Source organism: Peromyscus leucopus, chromosome 5 (assembly GCF_004664715.2).
Source record: "Peromyscus leucopus breed LL Stock chromosome 5, UCI_PerLeu_2.1, whole genome shotgun sequence".
NCBI classification, from domain to species: domain Eukaryota; kingdom Metazoa; phylum Chordata; class Mammalia; order Rodentia; family Cricetidae; genus Peromyscus; species Peromyscus leucopus.
The window spans coordinates 128,390,984-128,408,883 of record NC_051067.1 but is presented as its reverse complement, the minus strand read 5'-3'; the positions used below and the strand labels follow the sequence as shown (position 1 = coordinate 128,408,883).

Sequence of the window (17,900 nt, the reverse complement as noted above, 5' to 3'; positions counted from 1 at the left end):
ACCAGTTCTCTGATGGCTTGTTGTGAGCTTTGGACAAGCAGGGCAATCGGGTATCCTCGGGCACAGTGGCCCTTAGAGTCCAGCCTTTTCCTGATATAATATCAGACGCCCTCTGCCTACCTGGGCCACTGCCTGCCGTCTTCTCCAGGTCTTTACCCTCTGTGGTAGCTGTCCCTCCAAACACCCAGAGCTATTATCGGTGTACGACTAGGAGCACATGAGCATGAATAAAGCAAACATAAACATGAACAGGGACTTCTCCACTGTAGAGATGTAAGCCTTCAAGCAGTGGCCCTCTCTCTCACCTCAAGCGAAGTGAACTGAATCCAAATGAATCTAATGGTAAGGTCTCACTGAGTTCCTAGACTAGCTTTAACTCACCCTGTAGCCTACTCTGGCCCTAAATTTGCCATCTTAGAGCAGCTGAAGTTACACGCCTGCTATCAGGCCCGGCTCAATAATAGCTTTTTCAATGGAAGAATCCACCTTTTAAAGTTAAATCCAATAACATGAGAAGGTGATGAGAGTTCAGGGCACCTAACTTGCATAGATTGTATTTGAGAGCAAAACAGTGAATTCCGTTTGTAATGCCTATCTGGAAACTTCCGTGTGACATAGAGATGTATGTCTTTACTTTGGACCGCTGTTCCCTGCCAGGATCTGGTCTGGTAGACTTGTCAGCACACACTGGGAGCTAGGGTCTTACTTAAATGATACACTGTCCCCTGGGCCTCTCTGATCTACTTCCCTTGTCTGGAAGATAATGAGAAGGGTGTAGAAGCTGGCCAGCCCTTCTAAGGATTGACCATATCAGTATCAGTGAGAAGCTTAGAACCAGGCACAGCACACTGTAAACTTACAGATATATTTACCAGAATTATCAAAATGTGTAGCCCTTTCTGCCTCCTCTAATTCTCCCAGGAAGTGTAGGAATCTTTTAACTTAACGTTAATTAACTCATCTGGGCTGCAAAGCCTCGTTACTTAAAGATCATGGGGCTTGTAACCCCACTGTCCATGCTCTAAAGGCGCCCAGGCTGCAGGGCAAGGCCCACAGCCAGCAACACCTGAGCAGGAGTCAGCAGAACCTCCCTTAATTAAACAGTTTCAAGAATCACAGAGGAAACCAGAGTGACCCAGTACCAGAGGGAATCCTGGCTAGCATTATCCCTATCAAGTGAGTTTTCACAAATATTTGGGAGAAGATCTATAGAATTACATGTGGTGGCTGTGTGAAAGTCAGTGGATTTGCTGAATTCCAGCTTTGTTCTCTGCTGACCCAGATGTGGCTGGCATTAAGCTCCTTGTAACAGCTGTGAGTGCTGCTCTGCTGTATGCTCCAGCTGTGTCCCTGCTTCTGTCCTCTGGAGCTGTCATTGTGCCTTCATCTTCAGACAGCAGATGCCCACCTAACCACATCTCCTTCGTGGGATGGATTGCTGGTTCTTAGATATTCTGTCCATGATTGGTTCCATTTCACATTGCAATGTGATCGATTGGCTCTTTGTCACGGACCAAGCGAATTTGTTTGTAACCAGCTCAAGTCAGACAGGTGGGCTGGCCTGGCGATGTCTGATGTCCACAACACTGCCGCTGTTCTTTCTCCCTTGCAGAAGTTCTCCCAGCAACCAGTCATCATCCAGTGACCCAGGACCGGGTGGGAGTGGACCCTGGAGACCACAAGTGGGCTATGATGGGTATGACTCCTTCCTGCTTTTCTGTCTCCCCAAGGGAGCCTGTACCTATGCCTGGGATTCGTTCAAAAGCATTCCCTGTGTGGGGGTTGCATGGAAGACCACGTGAGGAATGTAAAGTAACAGGCACTTGCAGTAAGTGCCGGGCCCAGGCTAGGAAGCACCATTTCTTTTGCTTGAATCAGCCTTGCACTATAGCCCAAGCTGGTTTCTAGTGTGACAGTCCACCTCTGTCAGCCTCTCAGGTGCTGGGACAGCGGGCGTGTGCCACCACATCCAGCTAGGAAACTCCATTTCTGTGGACATGATATTCTCTAGTCTCTCTAAAACCCTGCTTTCTTTGTGATGTGGAAATGACTTCTGAACACAAGAGTGAAGAGCTGAGGACTTTGTGGGCAGGATCTCTCAGAAAGTCCCCCTTACTTAAGTTGCTGGCAAGAGACAGCGCCTCAGAGCCAGAGAAATGAGGTTATCATTGAAGCATCTTCACTTCCTGTTGGAGAAGCCACCTGGGCAGTAGCCCTTGTGATTTGTGTCATATCCTAGGAGTCAGCAATGTAGTTACAACTGGAGACCCTGTGGACAGACAGACAGACAGACAGACAGACACACACACACACACACTGACCTGACCTTATGTGGGACTCTTGAAGTGACCATACTGCAGCAGTCATGTCCTATGTGCTCTATGGTGACTCCAGTCCATCTGTGGTGGTCAGCATCTGGGCCTGTTTGTGAACAGAACAGTCCCCGATCCATGGAGGCCTCAAACTGGAGTGGACAGAAAACGTCTGTCCATGGAAGACCCCGACTGCAGGCAGTCATGGAGTCATGGTACTGTCTTCAGGTGCAGAGAAGAACTTGAGTCCAGGCATTCTGCTGTCCATTTTGGGCTTAGAAGTAGGCACTTGTTTCCCAGGTGACATGCTCGTCACCTTAGATGATAGACAGAGCTCTCCCCAGCTAAATGTCAAGTGCCTTTTTCTAAATGAAGCTACACAAGGAGGGTGTTGTGGTTTGTTTTCATGTGAATGGAAACCCCTTGTATAGTTTAAGATCCACAGCATGGATTCTATCCATATGAATCAGACTGTAATACAAACACATTTTCTTCAATTCCTTTTCTTCTAAGATTCATCTTCCTTTTGCAGGTTTCTGTAAGGCAAAGGCCATCTGGGTGGAATCTAGGTTTTCTTTTCTTTAAAAGCATTTTTTTCACTGGGCAGTGGTGGCGCATGCCTTTAATCCCAGCACTCGGGAGGCAGAGCCAGGCAGATCTCTGTGAGTTCGAGGCCAGCCTGGTCCACAGAGTGAGATCCAGGACAGGCACCAAAACTACACAGAGAAACCCTGTCTTGAAATAACCCCCCCCCCCCAAAAAAAAAGTCTTTTTTCAAATCTGTCAGTACCACATGCATTAGTCAAAAGAAAGATCACTGTGCTGCACATAGCTGGACAGCCTGCGTCCTCTTGCAGCTAACAGTATCTTTAGATGTTAAAGCCTGTCTGGCAGGCACTGTGTCAACTCCGAGTGAAACAGCACCTTCTCTGGAGACATCAGCCAGGATGCTGCAGTTCCACTGGCTAGGGAACTGTTTCTGCGGAGCGCTTCAGGCCTAGAGCGCCAATAGGTAGCCATGGCCTCTAGAGGAACCAAGAGCTATTTCGTGCCTGGCCCCTGCCGAAGCCAACAGCCCCGTTCTTCACTGGCTCGTGGTGTCATTTGCGAACAGCTGGACTCTTTCTCTGCAGGTGCCCATCCCCTCTCCTGCTCGAGCACCAGGGCCCGGGCCCTGGGGAGTGTGATGGAGCCAGGGAGCATGAGGACATCATAGAAGGAGGCAGGCTTCCAGGTAACACAGAACCCCCGGGGAACCGACCTCCAAGGCTCCCCCTGACTTGCACTTCTTCCCACTGTACCCACAATTCACTTGTCAGCCATATTCAATAAGCTCTTCTGTGAGCTAGGCCAGAGGGCTTGGCTGATTCTCCCAGCATGAGAGCCATTGCCTGTGGGTGGCCAGTTGGTTCTGGGGTGACTGAGTGGTTCTGGGGTGCCTGTGGTTGTAGTGTGGCTTCAGATGACTGTGGTTATAATGCCTGTAGAAATAGATCCTCTGTGGTGGTGGTTTCGCTGGCTCATGTATATCCATTGGTAACCTGGGAAGTTGTGACCTCCTTATCCTGCTCGATTGTTCCAAATATCTGTTAGATTCCTGTTTTTCTTCCTCTTACGAACATTGGAAATTGGGGGTTCAACTCTCTTTATGTCACAGAAACCAAATGGCATGGCCCACCTTCCAAAGTCCTGAGTGCCTATAAGGAAAGAGCCCTGCAGAAGGATGGAAGCTGCAAAGACTCCCCCAACAAGCTGTCTCATGTAAGTCGTTTGCATATGGCAATCACTCTTCTAGCCAGGACTGGTGTATGTCAGCACATAGCGAGCGGGTGGTAAAACATACTTACTTGTCCACAGTGCTCAAGAACATAGCGCAGTGCACAGTAAGACTGCATATGGTGGTTCCGTAGTACACAGTAAGACTGCATATAGTGATTCCATAGTACACAGTAAGACTGCATATGGTGGTTCCATGCTTGAAAGTGTGAGGTACAGTTCAGCACACAGTATGGCACCGTGTGTGTGTGTGTGTGTGTGTGTGTGTGTGTGTGTGTGTGTGTGTATGTGTGTTACTCAAGAACATAGGTTACATACCTCACACAATAGGGTAACATGCTTGCCAGCAGCACTTGGGAGCATGGGACGTACCCCAGCACACAGCTGGCCAGCATGTGCCCACATGTGATGCTCAGTACAGTGGGGTGTATCCCAGTACACAGTAGGGCAGGCAGCCCCCCTGTGGCAGTGATTGAAAACATAAACACCTTCCAGCACACAGTAGGTGGCACACCTGTGGCAGCGATCAAGCGTGTGTTGTTCACCACACAGGACACTTCATAGACGAGGATAATAAGTGAAAGGAAACAAGAAAGTTGTATTTGTATTTCCCCAGTTTGTGAAGGAACTCACAGAAAGGCCATACCGCAGATTACTGGCAAAGCCGACATGCACATCAACCCTCTGAGTCTCGGTGTCCCGGATGATAGTGTTGAATCCTGTCCCCAGGTTTAATTAGTTCGTCATTAGCCACTTAATGGGATAGTGCAGTAGTGGAAACGGAGATGGGTCTATGGCCAGAGGAACTGCAGTGAGATCCCTCCGCTGATGTCACTGAGATGTCCGGTAACCATAGCTGCCTGCTGACAGTGAGTGCGTGGTGCTAGCAGTCCGCTGACCGCACATTCCCTGCTGTTCCCACACACTGACTTATGTAGCCTCTACGAGGCGAGTTCGGAGGAGATTGGCTTGAGAAATAGCTTTCAGTGAGACCCAGCACAAAGGAGCTGCCTGTGTACATTTTGAAAATGTGCAGGTGAAAGGAACCTGCAGACTTCTGGGTAATGCTCCTCCCTCTCCTTGACATGTCAGCAGCGAGCGTTACAGTTCCCTTAACCGCATGCAGCATGTCTTCTGCAGCCACAGCTCTGACCTGATGTTGAGTCACTTCCCACGTCCACTCACATCTACCTCTACGGCTCTTGTCAGAAGGAGACAGAGTGTGGAAGAACCAGGGTCAAACCTAAGGGCCAGGATTTGCATAAGGGATGAGTAGGATGGAAGGAAAAAAGAGATGGCCACACCCCTTGGAAATGCCCGGGTGGGGTGCATTGTCCTGACTCCAAAGCCCTGGTCCTGCTGGTTCTTGGGCTCTGATGAGAGCTGAGTGGGTCCGAGCACAGTGGACAGAAGGAGATCTCTCTTCTGTTGTGTTTGCCATTGGTCTTCCAGGGACCCAAAGCATGGAGTGCTTTTTAAACAGGTGTATTCTGGAATCTCCCCTCTTGGGACATCATTTGGCTTTAGCCTCCCAAGAGCCTACATGCTTGTTTTCAGGGTACTTTATAGCTTCAGAGCGCTTCTCTGCACAGGAACCATATGGCATTGTAAGCTCAGAAAGCTTCCAGGGTCTAACCAGCTGTTTTACCATTATGACTCAAACCTGGATCTCCTTCCCCAAACTTGAGCTGGCATTGGAGCTTTTAAGAGAAATGCTGTATTGGCTGTAAATGGCTGTAAATTGGCTGTAAATGTGAATGCCTGATCTCCTCTACCTAATTTTTACATCCTTCCCAGTCTATACAATCCTTCTCAGTGATGTGTGACCCTGCTTTTGTGTGTTACACACCTGTGGTTGACCAAAGAGAGCATGCTGAGCTCATGACAGTGACGGCAGGAGGCAGGGGCCCTATGTGAGGCCAGGCTGGTGGACCAGAGCAATGACTCAGTGGGTAAAGTAGCTGCTGTGTGAACATGAGAAGCTGAGTTCAGTCCCTAGCACCCATCTAAAACCGGGTGTGGGGATGTACACTGGTAATGCCAGCCCTGGGGAGGCAGAAGCAAGCAGGTCCCTGGGGCTTCCCAGCCAGCCAGCTGAATCAGCAAGTTCCAAGTGAAAGTCAGAGACGCTGTCTCTAAAAGAAAATAGACTGGCATCCTGGGAAACAAAAGGGAGGCTGACCACTATTACACACACAGACACACACACACACACACACACACACACACACACACACACACACACACGACTAAGCTATTGCGGAGAAAAGCCATGTTTCTGTCGACAGCACCAGGAGCACACAGAATTCAACCCAGGCCTGGCTGTAGCCTAGTGTTTGGGGAGGGCGGTGCCTAGGGGTTTACCCAAAGGCCATTGTCTGTCTGTCCTCTTCTCCAGATCGGGGATAAGAGCTGCTCCAGTCACTCCAGCAGCAACACTCTCTCCAGTAACACGTCCAGCAACAGCGATGACAAGCATTTTGGGTCAGGGGACCTGATGGACCCTGAGCTGCTGGGACTGACCTACATCAAAGGCGCCTCCACGGACAGTGGCATCGACACCACGCCGTGCATGCCAGCCACCATCCTTGGCCCCGTGCATCTGACGGGCAGCAGGTCCCTGATCCACAGCCGAGCCGAACAGTGGGCCGACGCTGCTGATGTCTCAGGAGCCGATGATGAACCTGCCAAGATGTATACCCTGCATGGCTATGCCTCTGCCATCTCCACCAGTGCTGCGGAGGGCAGCATGGGTGACCTCAGTGAGATCTCGTCTCACTCCAGGTGAGCCAACATGGGCCATGCTGCACCTGCTCCTTCCTGCCTGGAGCAGTAAGGATGGGGCCTGAAGCCGGCTTCTGCTGACTTCCCGACTGTCTGACCTCCCAGGGAGCTTTAGCCTCCCAAACTCTGTTATGAGGGCATACATGTTTAGTCATGTCCTAGTGATCTTATTTTCCCTTTAAATTTGAGGGTCATGTCACTTCTCTCTCCCAGCTCAGCCTGTGACCCTGATATCTTCTGATAAGAGCTGCAAGCTGGATAATCTTCAGTGTTTATCAGCCATGTCCACCCTGCAGGCCACCTGTATCTCAGGTTAACTGTGAATACAGCATAACTCATTTATAGATACAACATCATCTCACCGTGTCTGTCAGAAAACAGTTGGGGACCCTGGGAAAGGGAAGGCAGAGCAGTAGGCTCCTCATCTGGGACCCACCCCAGCCCCTTGTGAACACCAGCAAACCATCCCTGCCTCTGAAGCCTGGTGACAGGCCAGGCTTGAAGTTTCTTGTGTGACTATTAATATACAGCTGGAATTTTGGTTTGGGGTCTACATATGAGTTATGTGCACATAGTGTAGTGCCCGCAGAGGCCAGAAAAGGGAGTTGGATCCTCTTGAGCTGGAGTTATAGGCAGTTGTAAGCCATCTGGTGTGGGTGCTGGGAACCAAACTGAGATCTTCTGGAAGAACAGTAAACATGCTTAAATGCTGAGCCGTCTTTCCAGCACCCCGTTGGGATTTTTAAATGAAGAGTTAGCTGACTGGGCTTGATGGTGCAGGCCTATAATACTCAGGCTAATCAAGGCTAGTCTGGGACATATACTCAGTTAAAGGTCAGCTTGGACATTTTAGTGAGATTCTGGCTGAAAATTAATTGATTTGTCTGTGAAATAGCTCGAGGCTCTGGTGAATAGCTCAGTGTTGGGGTGAGGGGGAGCTAAATATAAGGGAATTGTATTCTAAATATAGATGGAGAATACACGCCTGTGTGTGGTTTTGTATTCCTGCTTGACAGACATCTATATATTGGTTTAAAAAGTGATCATCTTAGTTGTCTGCATTCTCTTCAAAGACTCAGAGAAGAACGTGTGTGTCATTGTGTCTGTGGCTGGGATTTAATCAGGCAGTGTGACTTCCACCGACATTTGCACTGAGCTCTGGGTCACCCCCTGGCTTCTCGGAGCTTCCAGCCACAGAGCAGGACTGGACAGACCATAATGGGTTAGTCTTAGGACTAGGACTGATAGGCATGTCCAGGAGGTGGTGCCTGCAAGCTCTCAACAGGCCTGTGCTCCTGAGCAGTGCTCCTGAGCAGTGCCCACAGTCCTCCCTAGAGCTCCCCACCCCCGCCCCCCCTTGGACATTGCTAAAGGACAGTGGCTCCCATGAGTGCTGTGTATAGTGGGGTAAAAGGACACCGTCATCGGTTCGTTTAACCAAGGGGGACTTTCCGTGTCACTTCGCCTCGTGTAACCCCAACATCTTGAACTGTGGAGGCTCTGCCTGGCCAAGTGACATTGCCCGACACTGGATCCCCTGTATTTAGCCTCCATGTGACAGCCTTTCAGACTGTGAGCATTTTCCTCATGGCTAAAACTGATTGCCACCTGCAGGCCCTGGTCATTGCTGTTCCCAGGTGAGAAGGGCTCTTTCTAGAAGGCACAAGTCTCCCCGAGAAGTCCCTGTACCAGCTAGATTCTTTTCTCCTTGCTGGGATAAAGTCCGTAACAAAGGCCACTTAAGGAGAGGGGTTGCTTTTGTCTCGTGGTTGAGGGGTACGGTCCATCATGGTGGGGGGGGGATGATGACATAAGAACAAAGCCCCCGTCACAGTGCCTCTGCAGTCCGGAAGCAGACGAACGCTGGTGCTCGGCTCACTTTCTCCTTTGTAATCAGTCCAGAACCCAGTCTGTGGGATGGTGCTGGCCACATTGAGGGTGGGTCTTCAACAACCCTCAGGCACACCTGTCACCTCAGAGAGTCCAGATCTAGTCAAGTTAACAAGTTAAAATCACATCGCCCCACCCACATGTCTTCTCACCTGTCCTTGGCTTTGAAGTACCGTGGCTGAGGGTGGCCCTGCTGAGGACAGCTGGAACCTCTGCTGGGGGTGGGCTGCTGAGCAGTGGTGACAGTCACCACGCCAAGGGACAGGAGTGGAGCCCAGAACCGGCTCCTGGTTTCCAGGGCCGAGGGAAAGTTCAGTGCTAGGTGACATTGTATTCAAGGATCACGTGAATTCTACTCCCGAGATGAGTCCCACCCTCTTCTCAGGAGCCGGTAAAAGTTGGCCATTCTATAAAAGCTACCTTGGGGTCTTTGCAGCCCTGTAACATCTTTTCAAAGTTCAGAACACTTGTAAGAAACCGGGTGTCAGGAGTCAGGAGACCCTCGGGGACTCTGTGTGGCAGCGAATTCTGTGTTCCTGCCAAGTGAGATCTCCTTGGACACTGCCTTCAGTGCGCATGCCTTTCATAGGTAGAGGAAGAGGTGGTCGAAGGGATTTTCTCAAATACCTCATCTATTGATATGGTAGGTTAGGCGGTTAGAAAGTCCATGAGGAGCTGCGTGAAGTTCCTCATTGGCCTTAGGTTTTTCTACCTATAATGAGACTGAAGGCACGGACATCTGAGGTGGAATTTTAGGCCCTGAGCGGCCCTGCTACCTGCCTGCCTGTCTTTCGCTGTAGTATTTCCCTCCAGTTCTGTTTCTTTTGTTGTTGTTTGGGGTTTTGGTTTTTGGTTTTTTTCAAGACAGGGTTTCTCCGTGTAGTTTTGGTGCCTGTCCTGGATCTTGCTCTGTAGACCAGGCTGCCCTCGAACTCACAGAGATCCGCCTGCCTCTGCCTTCTGAGTTCTGAGATTAAAGGCATATGCCACCACCACCCCACACAGTTGTGTTTCTCATGTTGTTCCTGCCAGAAAAGAGCCCACATGTGAATGTGGGGAGCCTCTGTACAGGGGGCTTCTCACCCAGCAAGATGTGTGGTAGAGAGGTTGCCCTACCTTCCCAGCCCAGGGCCAGCTCTGACCACAAATCCCTGCTGTGTCTAATGGTGCCACCACCTTGCTCTCTTTCCGCAGTGGCTCTCACCATTCAGGAAGCCCCTCTGCTCACTGCTCCAAAAGCACTGGGTCTCTGGACAGCTCCAAAGTCTACATCGTTTCCCACAATAGCGGTCAGCAGGTACCCGGGGCTGTGGCAAAGCCTTACCACAGACAAGGGGGAGCAAACAAGTATGTCATTGGCTGGAAAAAGTCAGAAGGCAGCCCACCACCTGAGGAACCTGAAGTCACTGAATGCCCTAGGTAAGTGGCTTCTTGTTACATCGACAGCTGCATTCCCTTACGCCCTTCCTACCATAGGAAGCAAGGGAATAGGAAAGGGCAACCAAGAAATGTGTTTCAAGCTGTGTGTGTGTGTGTGTGTGTGTGTGTGTGTGTGTGTGTCTGTCTGTCTGTCTGTCTGTCTGTCTGTCTGTCCTAGTAAAGGCTACTGTTGCTGATAAAGCACCATGACCAAAGCAAGTTGGGGAGGGGAGGGTTTATTTGGCTTGTAGGAGGTCAGGACAGGAACTCACACAGGGCAGGCACCTGGAGGCAGGAGCTGAGGCAGAGGCCATGGAGGGGTGCTGCTTATTGGCTTGCTCCTTGTGACTTACTCAGCCTGCTTTCTCCTAGAACCCAGGATCATCAGCCCAGGGTTGACCCCAACCACAGTGGGTCTACCCTCCCCATCAATCACTAATTAAAAAAATGCTCTACAGGCTTGCCTATGTCCTGATCTTATAGAGGCATTTTCTCGGTCGAAGTTCCCCCCTCTCAGATGACTATAGCTTGTATCAAGTTAACATAAAACTAGTCAGCACAGTGTGTGTGTGCGTGCACGTGCACATTTGTACACAGTCGTGTGGAATCCAGAGGACGACTTCTGATGCTAGTCTTCAGGCACCATCTACCTTCCTGGAGACAGGGCCTGTCATTGACCTGGAACTCACCATGTAGGTGAGGCTGGCCAGCCCCTGAGCCCCAGTGATCCTCCTGTCTCCACTTCCCCAACCCTGGGATTACAAGTGCAGATCACCTTGTTCAGCCTTTTACCTGGATGCTGGGGGTGGAGTTCAAGTTCATGCGCTTTCAAGACAAACATTTTACCCACTGAACCATCTCCATTCCGCAGCCTCTGTTCTGAACTCTTTAAATGTTGGCATCTGTGCTCCTCTCTTTGAAGTCTTCATTTGATGATGGTGATGATGGTGACGGTGACGATGACGTGGAGAGGGTTGCCATGGCGTGTGACCAGAGGTCAGAGAACGGCTCTGTGGAGTTGGATCTCTCTGTCCACCGTATGCCATGGTGCAGGCATAGACTCTGTGGTAGCTCAAGGCCAAGGGCAGCATGAGTTCCACAGTCAGAAAACATAAAAGCAAAAACACTTTACCTGATTGTTTTGTAGGACTCTTGAGCTTTGATGGGCAGGTGGGGGAGAATGTCAGGTCACTGTGTCAGTGTAGGAACACAGTCCCACGCGTGTGTTCACATGTCAGGAATAATTGTTGAAGGCACCTCCCCCAGGTTCTAAGGAAAGACATCCACACAGGACTGCAAGGCTGGATTTTGAGTCCTGTCAGAGTACTACATACCAGGTCTCTGTAAGAGCCATTCAGGAAGCTGCCAGGCAGCCACAAGGCTGGCACCGCTGTGAATTAGGCACTGGCAGTACCCCCATTGTGCATAACATCAAACCTCAGTTTGCATTCTTTGGGAGAAGTTCATAGCTCCGAAATTACCAGTGGGCCTGGGAGGTGGCTCAGCGAATGAGGTTCTTGCTGGACTCCCACACCTATGTAAGAGGTAGGAGTGGTAGCATTCACCTGTAACCCCAGCTCTGACAGGTGAAGACAGGTGTGCCCAGGGATCCCCAGGCAAAACAGTGAGCTTCGGGTCCAGCAAGAGATCCTGTCTCAAAAACTAAGATGGGGAGCTACAGAAAAAGACATCTCAATATCAGCGTCTGACCTAAACCTTCACACACACAAATGCTGCATAGACATGCATACACCACCAGAAAGGAAGGGAGGAAGCGAGGGGGATCACTAGTTACTTTAAAATTGTGTTATAGAGCCTTCTGTGATGGCTTTTGCCCAGAGTATCCTGTTTTTAAAAATAATATAAGCAGAGGAGCAATTGTGCCTGGTACTGAGTGTGGCCCTGCTTCCTGCCAAACAGCCTTCTGAGCCTACCCAGGCAGCTCCGCCCAGGTGGGCTCTTCTTTGCACCTTCTGGATACTTCCTACATGCATATATGTCTATACATTCGGACTAGGGGTCATCCAGGGTCCCTGTCTAGTCACAGTGACCAGCACAGAATAAACCTTCGGAGCATATTTATGGCACATCGTTGAACACATTTTTTCCAGAATTAGTTTAGCAGAGAATACTGGTGATTCTTATCCCATAGAAGCCAGGAAGGTCTGAAGAGCTACTGTCCCAGCCTGTCTGTTCACAATGTCAGCATCACCTGAACTTCAAGGTGGAGAAAGACAAGCAGAAAGCCACAGAGAATTTCCCACAAGGCTTAGTCACTATGGACAGGCCCTGGTATGTTCCTTCCTCTCACTCCCCCATGAGCCGTCTCTCTGTGATGAGGTAGCATTTCACTGGAACAGGCATATCAGTGCCACACTGACCTGAGGGTCACCCTCTAGTTCCCTGCTGTGGGCAGCCAGTTCCTGAGCCTGATGTTTACAGTTGTGCAGCACAGATCATCCAGCCTGATTATCCTGAGTCCCCGAGAGTGTCTGGTTGCTCAGATCATGTTTTGACCACAGACCTTTCCAAAGTAACTCCCCAGTCTCTCATGGAAAGGACCTGAGCACAGTAATTCAACATGGCAGGCATTTGTAGCTTATACATACATCTTCATATCCTTGTAATTAAGGAAGACATTGGCTTTATTTATCCAAACAGCTTTGTTAAGTCACCAATAATAAAACCTGCTTAGCTCATGCCTCAGCCATTTTCTCTTAAACCCAGGCCACCTGGGGCAGCCTTCTCTCTTTGGCAGCCTTGGGGTCCTGCTGTCCGGCCTCAGGGAGGGTGCATGTTGCTACAGTTTCTAACGGTGTCTCATGATTATGGAAGCTACTTTCTGACATAGTTTAGGAGTGAAGTGTGCCTTGTTTTAAAGTTGGTAGTGTTTTCATCTTGGAATTAGTAGATCTGAGTTGTCTATGAATTATTTAGAAATCTAACTATATTTAAGCTCATTTCAGATGTGCGATGATGTTGGGATGGCACATATACACAACTACAGTGAATTGCCAGAGCTGAGAACCCCCCTGTGTTTGTGTGTGTGTGTGTGTGTGTGTGTGTGTGTGTGTGTGTGTGTGTGTGTGTGTACCGGAGAATAACCTTGGCCGATATGCCTCAGACTCTACCCACTACTGTGATTGTTTGTTTGTCTGTCTGTCTGTCGAGATGGTTTCTCTGTGTAACAGCTCTGGCTGTCCTAGAACTCACTCTGTAGACCAGGCTGGCCTCGAACTCACAGAGATCTGCCTGACTTTGCCTCCAAAGTGCTAGGATTAAAGGTGTGTGCTACTACCACCCAGCCCCACTGTGATTTTTGAGACAGTGCCTGTCACTGGCCTGGAGCTTGCTGATTAGTCTAGACTGGCTGACCAGTGAGCCCCTACGGGTCTGCTTGCTCTGCCTTCCCAGTGCCAAGCATACCACCATACCTGACTTTCTTTTATCTGGGTTCTGGGAGATGGAACTCCGGTCCTCATCCTGGACTGTCTCCTCAGCCTTCAAATGTTTCCTGACCACCAAGGGGTGTCTCCTAGGTAGGCCGCAGCTCCTCTGAACCTATGTTCTGGTTTATTCCATCAGGATATATGGCGAGATGGACATGATGTCCACAGCCACTCAGCATGCGGCAGTGGTAGGAGACTCTGTTTCGGAAACTCAGCATGTCTTATCCAAAGATGACTTTCTGAAGTTGATGCTCCCTGACAGCCCCTTAGTGGAGGAGGGAAGACGGAAGGTGAGTGACCGTGAGGGCTTTGGAGTCACCAGGAACACTTACAGTCAGTCTGAAGCAACTCGGGGGGGGGGGGGGGGGGGGGGGGGGGGTTCGTGGTACCTCTCTCCACAAGCTTTTCTGTGGTCCCACCAACAGTCCAGGACAGAGTGGCCATTGCCACTGCCACAGTTGTCAGGTTTGGGTTTGGGATTTTTTTTTCTTTTTTTTTTTTTACTAGACAAGGTTCCTCTGTGTAGCCGTGGCTGTCCTGGAACTCACTCTATAGACTAGGCTGACCTACAACTCAGAGATCCGCCTGCCTCTGCCTCTTGAGTGCTGGGACTAAGGGTGTGTGCCACCACCACCCAGGCTTGGTTTTTGTTTTGCTTTTTGCTTTGTTTTCATTTTAGTACTGAGGCTGGAACTCCAGGGCCTTGCACACTCTAGGCAAGAGCTGCAGCCCAGCTCTGCAATTCCTTCAGAGGGCAAGCAAGCCTGAGGAGGCTGGGGTGGGGAGCATGGTGTTCTTGAAGGTGCTCTGAAAGCCAGGCATGCTCCCCTAAGGTGTTAGCTCCAGCTATGACCTGCTACATGAACACACGCAAGTGGCCTTTGTGTGTGGATGTTAAAAAAAAATTAGGACAATAACTATGCTAGGAAATGATACATAGGAGCAGCCTAACACAGTGTCTAGACAGCTGGAAGTCAAACGTCAACCACACTGCTTAACTCACCCAGGACCTCCAGTCTGTACTCTGTGCAGGTCTTCCTGGGAGGCCGTCTGTTCCAGCAGTGGGTGGGGGTTAAATTCCAACCCCATCTACCAAACCTTGTTTTCTACCAGAGTTGCACAGCTCAGAGAGACAGTACTTTCTCATCCTCATGCTCAGCAGCACATTCTTAAGAAAAGAATGCACTGGTCTTTGATTGCTCTCCTCAAGTTCATTCTCATTCTCTCTCTCTCTCTCTCTCTCTCTCTCTCTCTCTCTCTCTCTCCTCAAGTTCATTCTCTCTCTCTCTCTCTCCTCTCTCTCTCTCCCCTCAAGTTCATTCTCTCTCTCTCTCTCTCTCTCTCTCTCTCTCTCTCTCTCTCTCTCTCTCTCACACACACACACACACACACACACACACAGAGAGAGAGAGAGAGAGAGAGAGAGAGAGAGAGAGAGAGAGAGAGAGAGAGAGAAGCCACTTTTAAAAATAATGCACAATTGGAGCTACCAGGATGGCTTAGCAATTAAAGGTACTTGCTGCTGAGCCTGATGACCTCAGTTCTGTCCCTAGGACCCACATGGTAGAAGGAGAAGGTGGACTCCCCCAAGTTATCCTCTGATCTCCACCTCTGTACCATGGCAGATAGGAGCCCTACACACAATAAATAAATGAATATAACAAAACAGTTCTTAAAATACTGCAAAGTATTAAAAGCCTAACTAAGTTTCGCCAGTCATTTCTTTTTGCAGTAACTGAGACTCAGTTGGTAGAACGTGAAGCATGTACTAGTTTTTGGAACTAGAAGAGAACGCCTCTCTCACTTGCAATCCAAGCTTCTTTGGGTTAAGTGGGAAAGTGAGGCATTTCCTGGGATGGCCGTGAGCACTTCTCATTGTGAACAGCACACAGTTAACGGTCTTGTGTTCTCAGAGCAGCACCATCAGGCACTACCCTCCCCTCCCTGTTCCCATCCGCTTTCATCTTAGCGTCTGCACTCAGCTATAAAGAACTTGCCGGGGATATGAAAAGGGAATCCCACCAGAGTGCCTCACGATGAGCCTTGTTCTTAAAGCTTGTGTCAGATCCCAGTTAGGGGACTGTATGTGCTTGGGTTCAAGGGTAGATGACTCCACAGCATGCAGCGTCTCAGAATGGGTGAACTTGTGCCTGATGTGTGTGTTTTCTTCAAAGATAATCACTTCCTTTTCCCAGTACAAGTGAGTGTTACAGTTCACACATAGCAGTTGCATTCTTCACTGGAAAGGCCAGACAGAGTGAATAGAACATGGGCAATCGAGAGATTTCTAGCCTCCTTGCCACATCCAGAAATGTTAATGTCCACTTCTTTCTGTACTAGAAATGAGTGTTCTAGAAATGGTATTTACATGAGAGGAAGGTGGTTCAGTATGCCAAGGAAGCCATGGAGAGTGAAATCGGGCCTGACTTTTTGTGAGTCCTTGCTTTAGTTGGGATTTGTTTTACTGTGTCTGAGAGCTAACACACAGGGATATTAGTGGTTTCCCTAGAGTTGGTTGTCCTACTTTCATTTCTCTTGCGGTTATTTTTTTTTTTTTTTTTAAAGAAAGCAACTGAGAAGAGAAAAGGATTTATTTCATCTTGCAATTTCAAATTACAGCCCATAAATGTGTAGAAGTCAAGGCAGGAACTTCAGACAGCTAGCTGGTCACATCACATCCACAGACAAGAACAAATAGAAGTGGGTGCATGTGTGCTTGCTTGTGCACAGCTCAGTGTCTCCATGCTACTGCATACAGTTCAGGAGCCTGTGCCTAGGGAATGGTGCTGCCCACAGTGGGCTGGGTCTTCCCTTATCACATAGTTTAAGACAACCTCCCACAGACATTCCCACAGGCTAACCCAGGGTAGACATTTGAGACACTCTTCCCAGTGATTCTAGACTCTGTCAGTTGACAAAACTGACCCTGGCAGTACTTTTGTCCCATGGATTGTAATTCGGTTTCCAACGATTATAATAGACTTTTGCACGTGGTAATGTGGACAGTAGAATTTACTGGTTTTAAACTACTTTTCCTGAGCCCATTTATATGGCTCAGCAAATGTCAGAGTTCAGAATCAGTTGAGTTAGACTCAGTTGAACCTCCCTACTGTCAATTGCCTAATATTAAAATGTAGTCATTTCCAATTACCATCAAGCCACGGTGTGTGCTTTTGTGAACAGCAGTTGTCTGAAATGGCGACCTTGTTTATTACCAGGAGCACTTGCCTCTCTACGGTTCCATTTAACATTTCAGAATTAATAAAACTGTACATGTCTAATTTGTACTAGTATTTCACAGAATGTCAGAGGAGGGAACTCTGAAGTCTAGGCACGATACAAGACTCAAGGAAGCCACTCCCATAGCAAAGTCAGACAACTCTAACTACATATGTATTGTGGGTGTTTTATTAGGTTTTGAGATGGTCTTGGTATGGTGGCCTAGACTTGCTTGTAACTTGCCATGTAACCCAGGTTGACCTTGAACTCTCAGCAGTCCCCCTGCCTCAGCTTCCCATGTACTGGGGATTATAGGTGTACACCACTACTCCTGACACCTTCAGATTGTTAACGTCCTTTGCTTTGCTCAACCCCTAGTTTTCGTTCTACGGGAACCTGTCTCCAAGGAGGTCGTTGTACCGAACGCTGTCCGATGAGAGTGTATGCAGCAACCGGAGGGGCTCTTCCTTTGCCAGTTCTCGAAGCTCCATCCTGGACCAGGCCCTGCCCAACGACATTCTGTTCAGCACCACTCCACCCTACCACAGCACGCTGCCTCCAAGGACCCACCCCGCTCCCAGCATGGGGAGCCTACGGAGTAAGTAGAGGCCGGGCCACCCTGGCTGCCTGAGTGGGCACATGGGACACCTGTGGGTTCACGTGCTCTTCAAGTTGAATATCCCCAGTGCACATGTGGAATCAGGCGTCAATTGTTTGGCACTATTTTCTCTGTCTTTTAACTCATTTTCAAATAGCAAAACTGCAAGGTGGTTTACATTAGATATTATTATCAAATCCTGTTTTTACTTTCCCTCTGAAGGAAGCGATGTGTAAAGCCTAACTTTTGTACAAAGCACAGTGGCATGGAGCGAGTTTCAGGTTATGTCAAGCCTTCCAGCCCTCCCTTTTCATGGTCCCATGGTTCCAGCCCTCCCTTTTCATGGTGGGGGGGAGGGGAACCCAGCTCTGGCTTTATGACCCCATGCATGTCATCTCTATTTCCTTGTGCCCCAGCTCACACCAGTACCCTGGTCACAAGTCAAGCTGATGA

At 49.3% G+C, this 17,900-nt stretch overlaps 1 protein-coding gene across 3 annotated transcripts in view; it reads left to right on the top strand.

The window, feature by feature from the left end:
* The window catches only part of Sipa1l2 (signal induced proliferation associated 1 like 2), a 170,187-nt gene that overhangs the window by 128,223 nt on the left and 24,064 nt on the right, over window positions 1-17,900 (top strand). For all 3 annotated transcript variants that reach the window (XM_028889815.2, XM_037206358.1, XM_028889814.2), the window contains exons 12-18: window positions 1,613-1,696; window positions 3,446-3,546; window positions 3,970-4,073; window positions 6,487-6,872; window positions 9,957-10,181; window positions 13,767-13,920; window positions 17,228-17,447. In XM_028889815.2, the coding sequence (XP_028745648.1) occupies window positions 1,613-1,696; window positions 3,446-3,546; window positions 3,970-4,073; window positions 6,487-6,872; window positions 9,957-10,181; window positions 13,767-13,920; window positions 17,228-17,447 (1,274 nt within the window). The remainder of the gene's footprint in view (window positions 1-1,612; window positions 1,697-3,445; window positions 3,547-3,969; window positions 4,074-6,486; window positions 6,873-9,956; window positions 10,182-13,766; window positions 13,921-17,227; window positions 17,448-17,900) is intronic.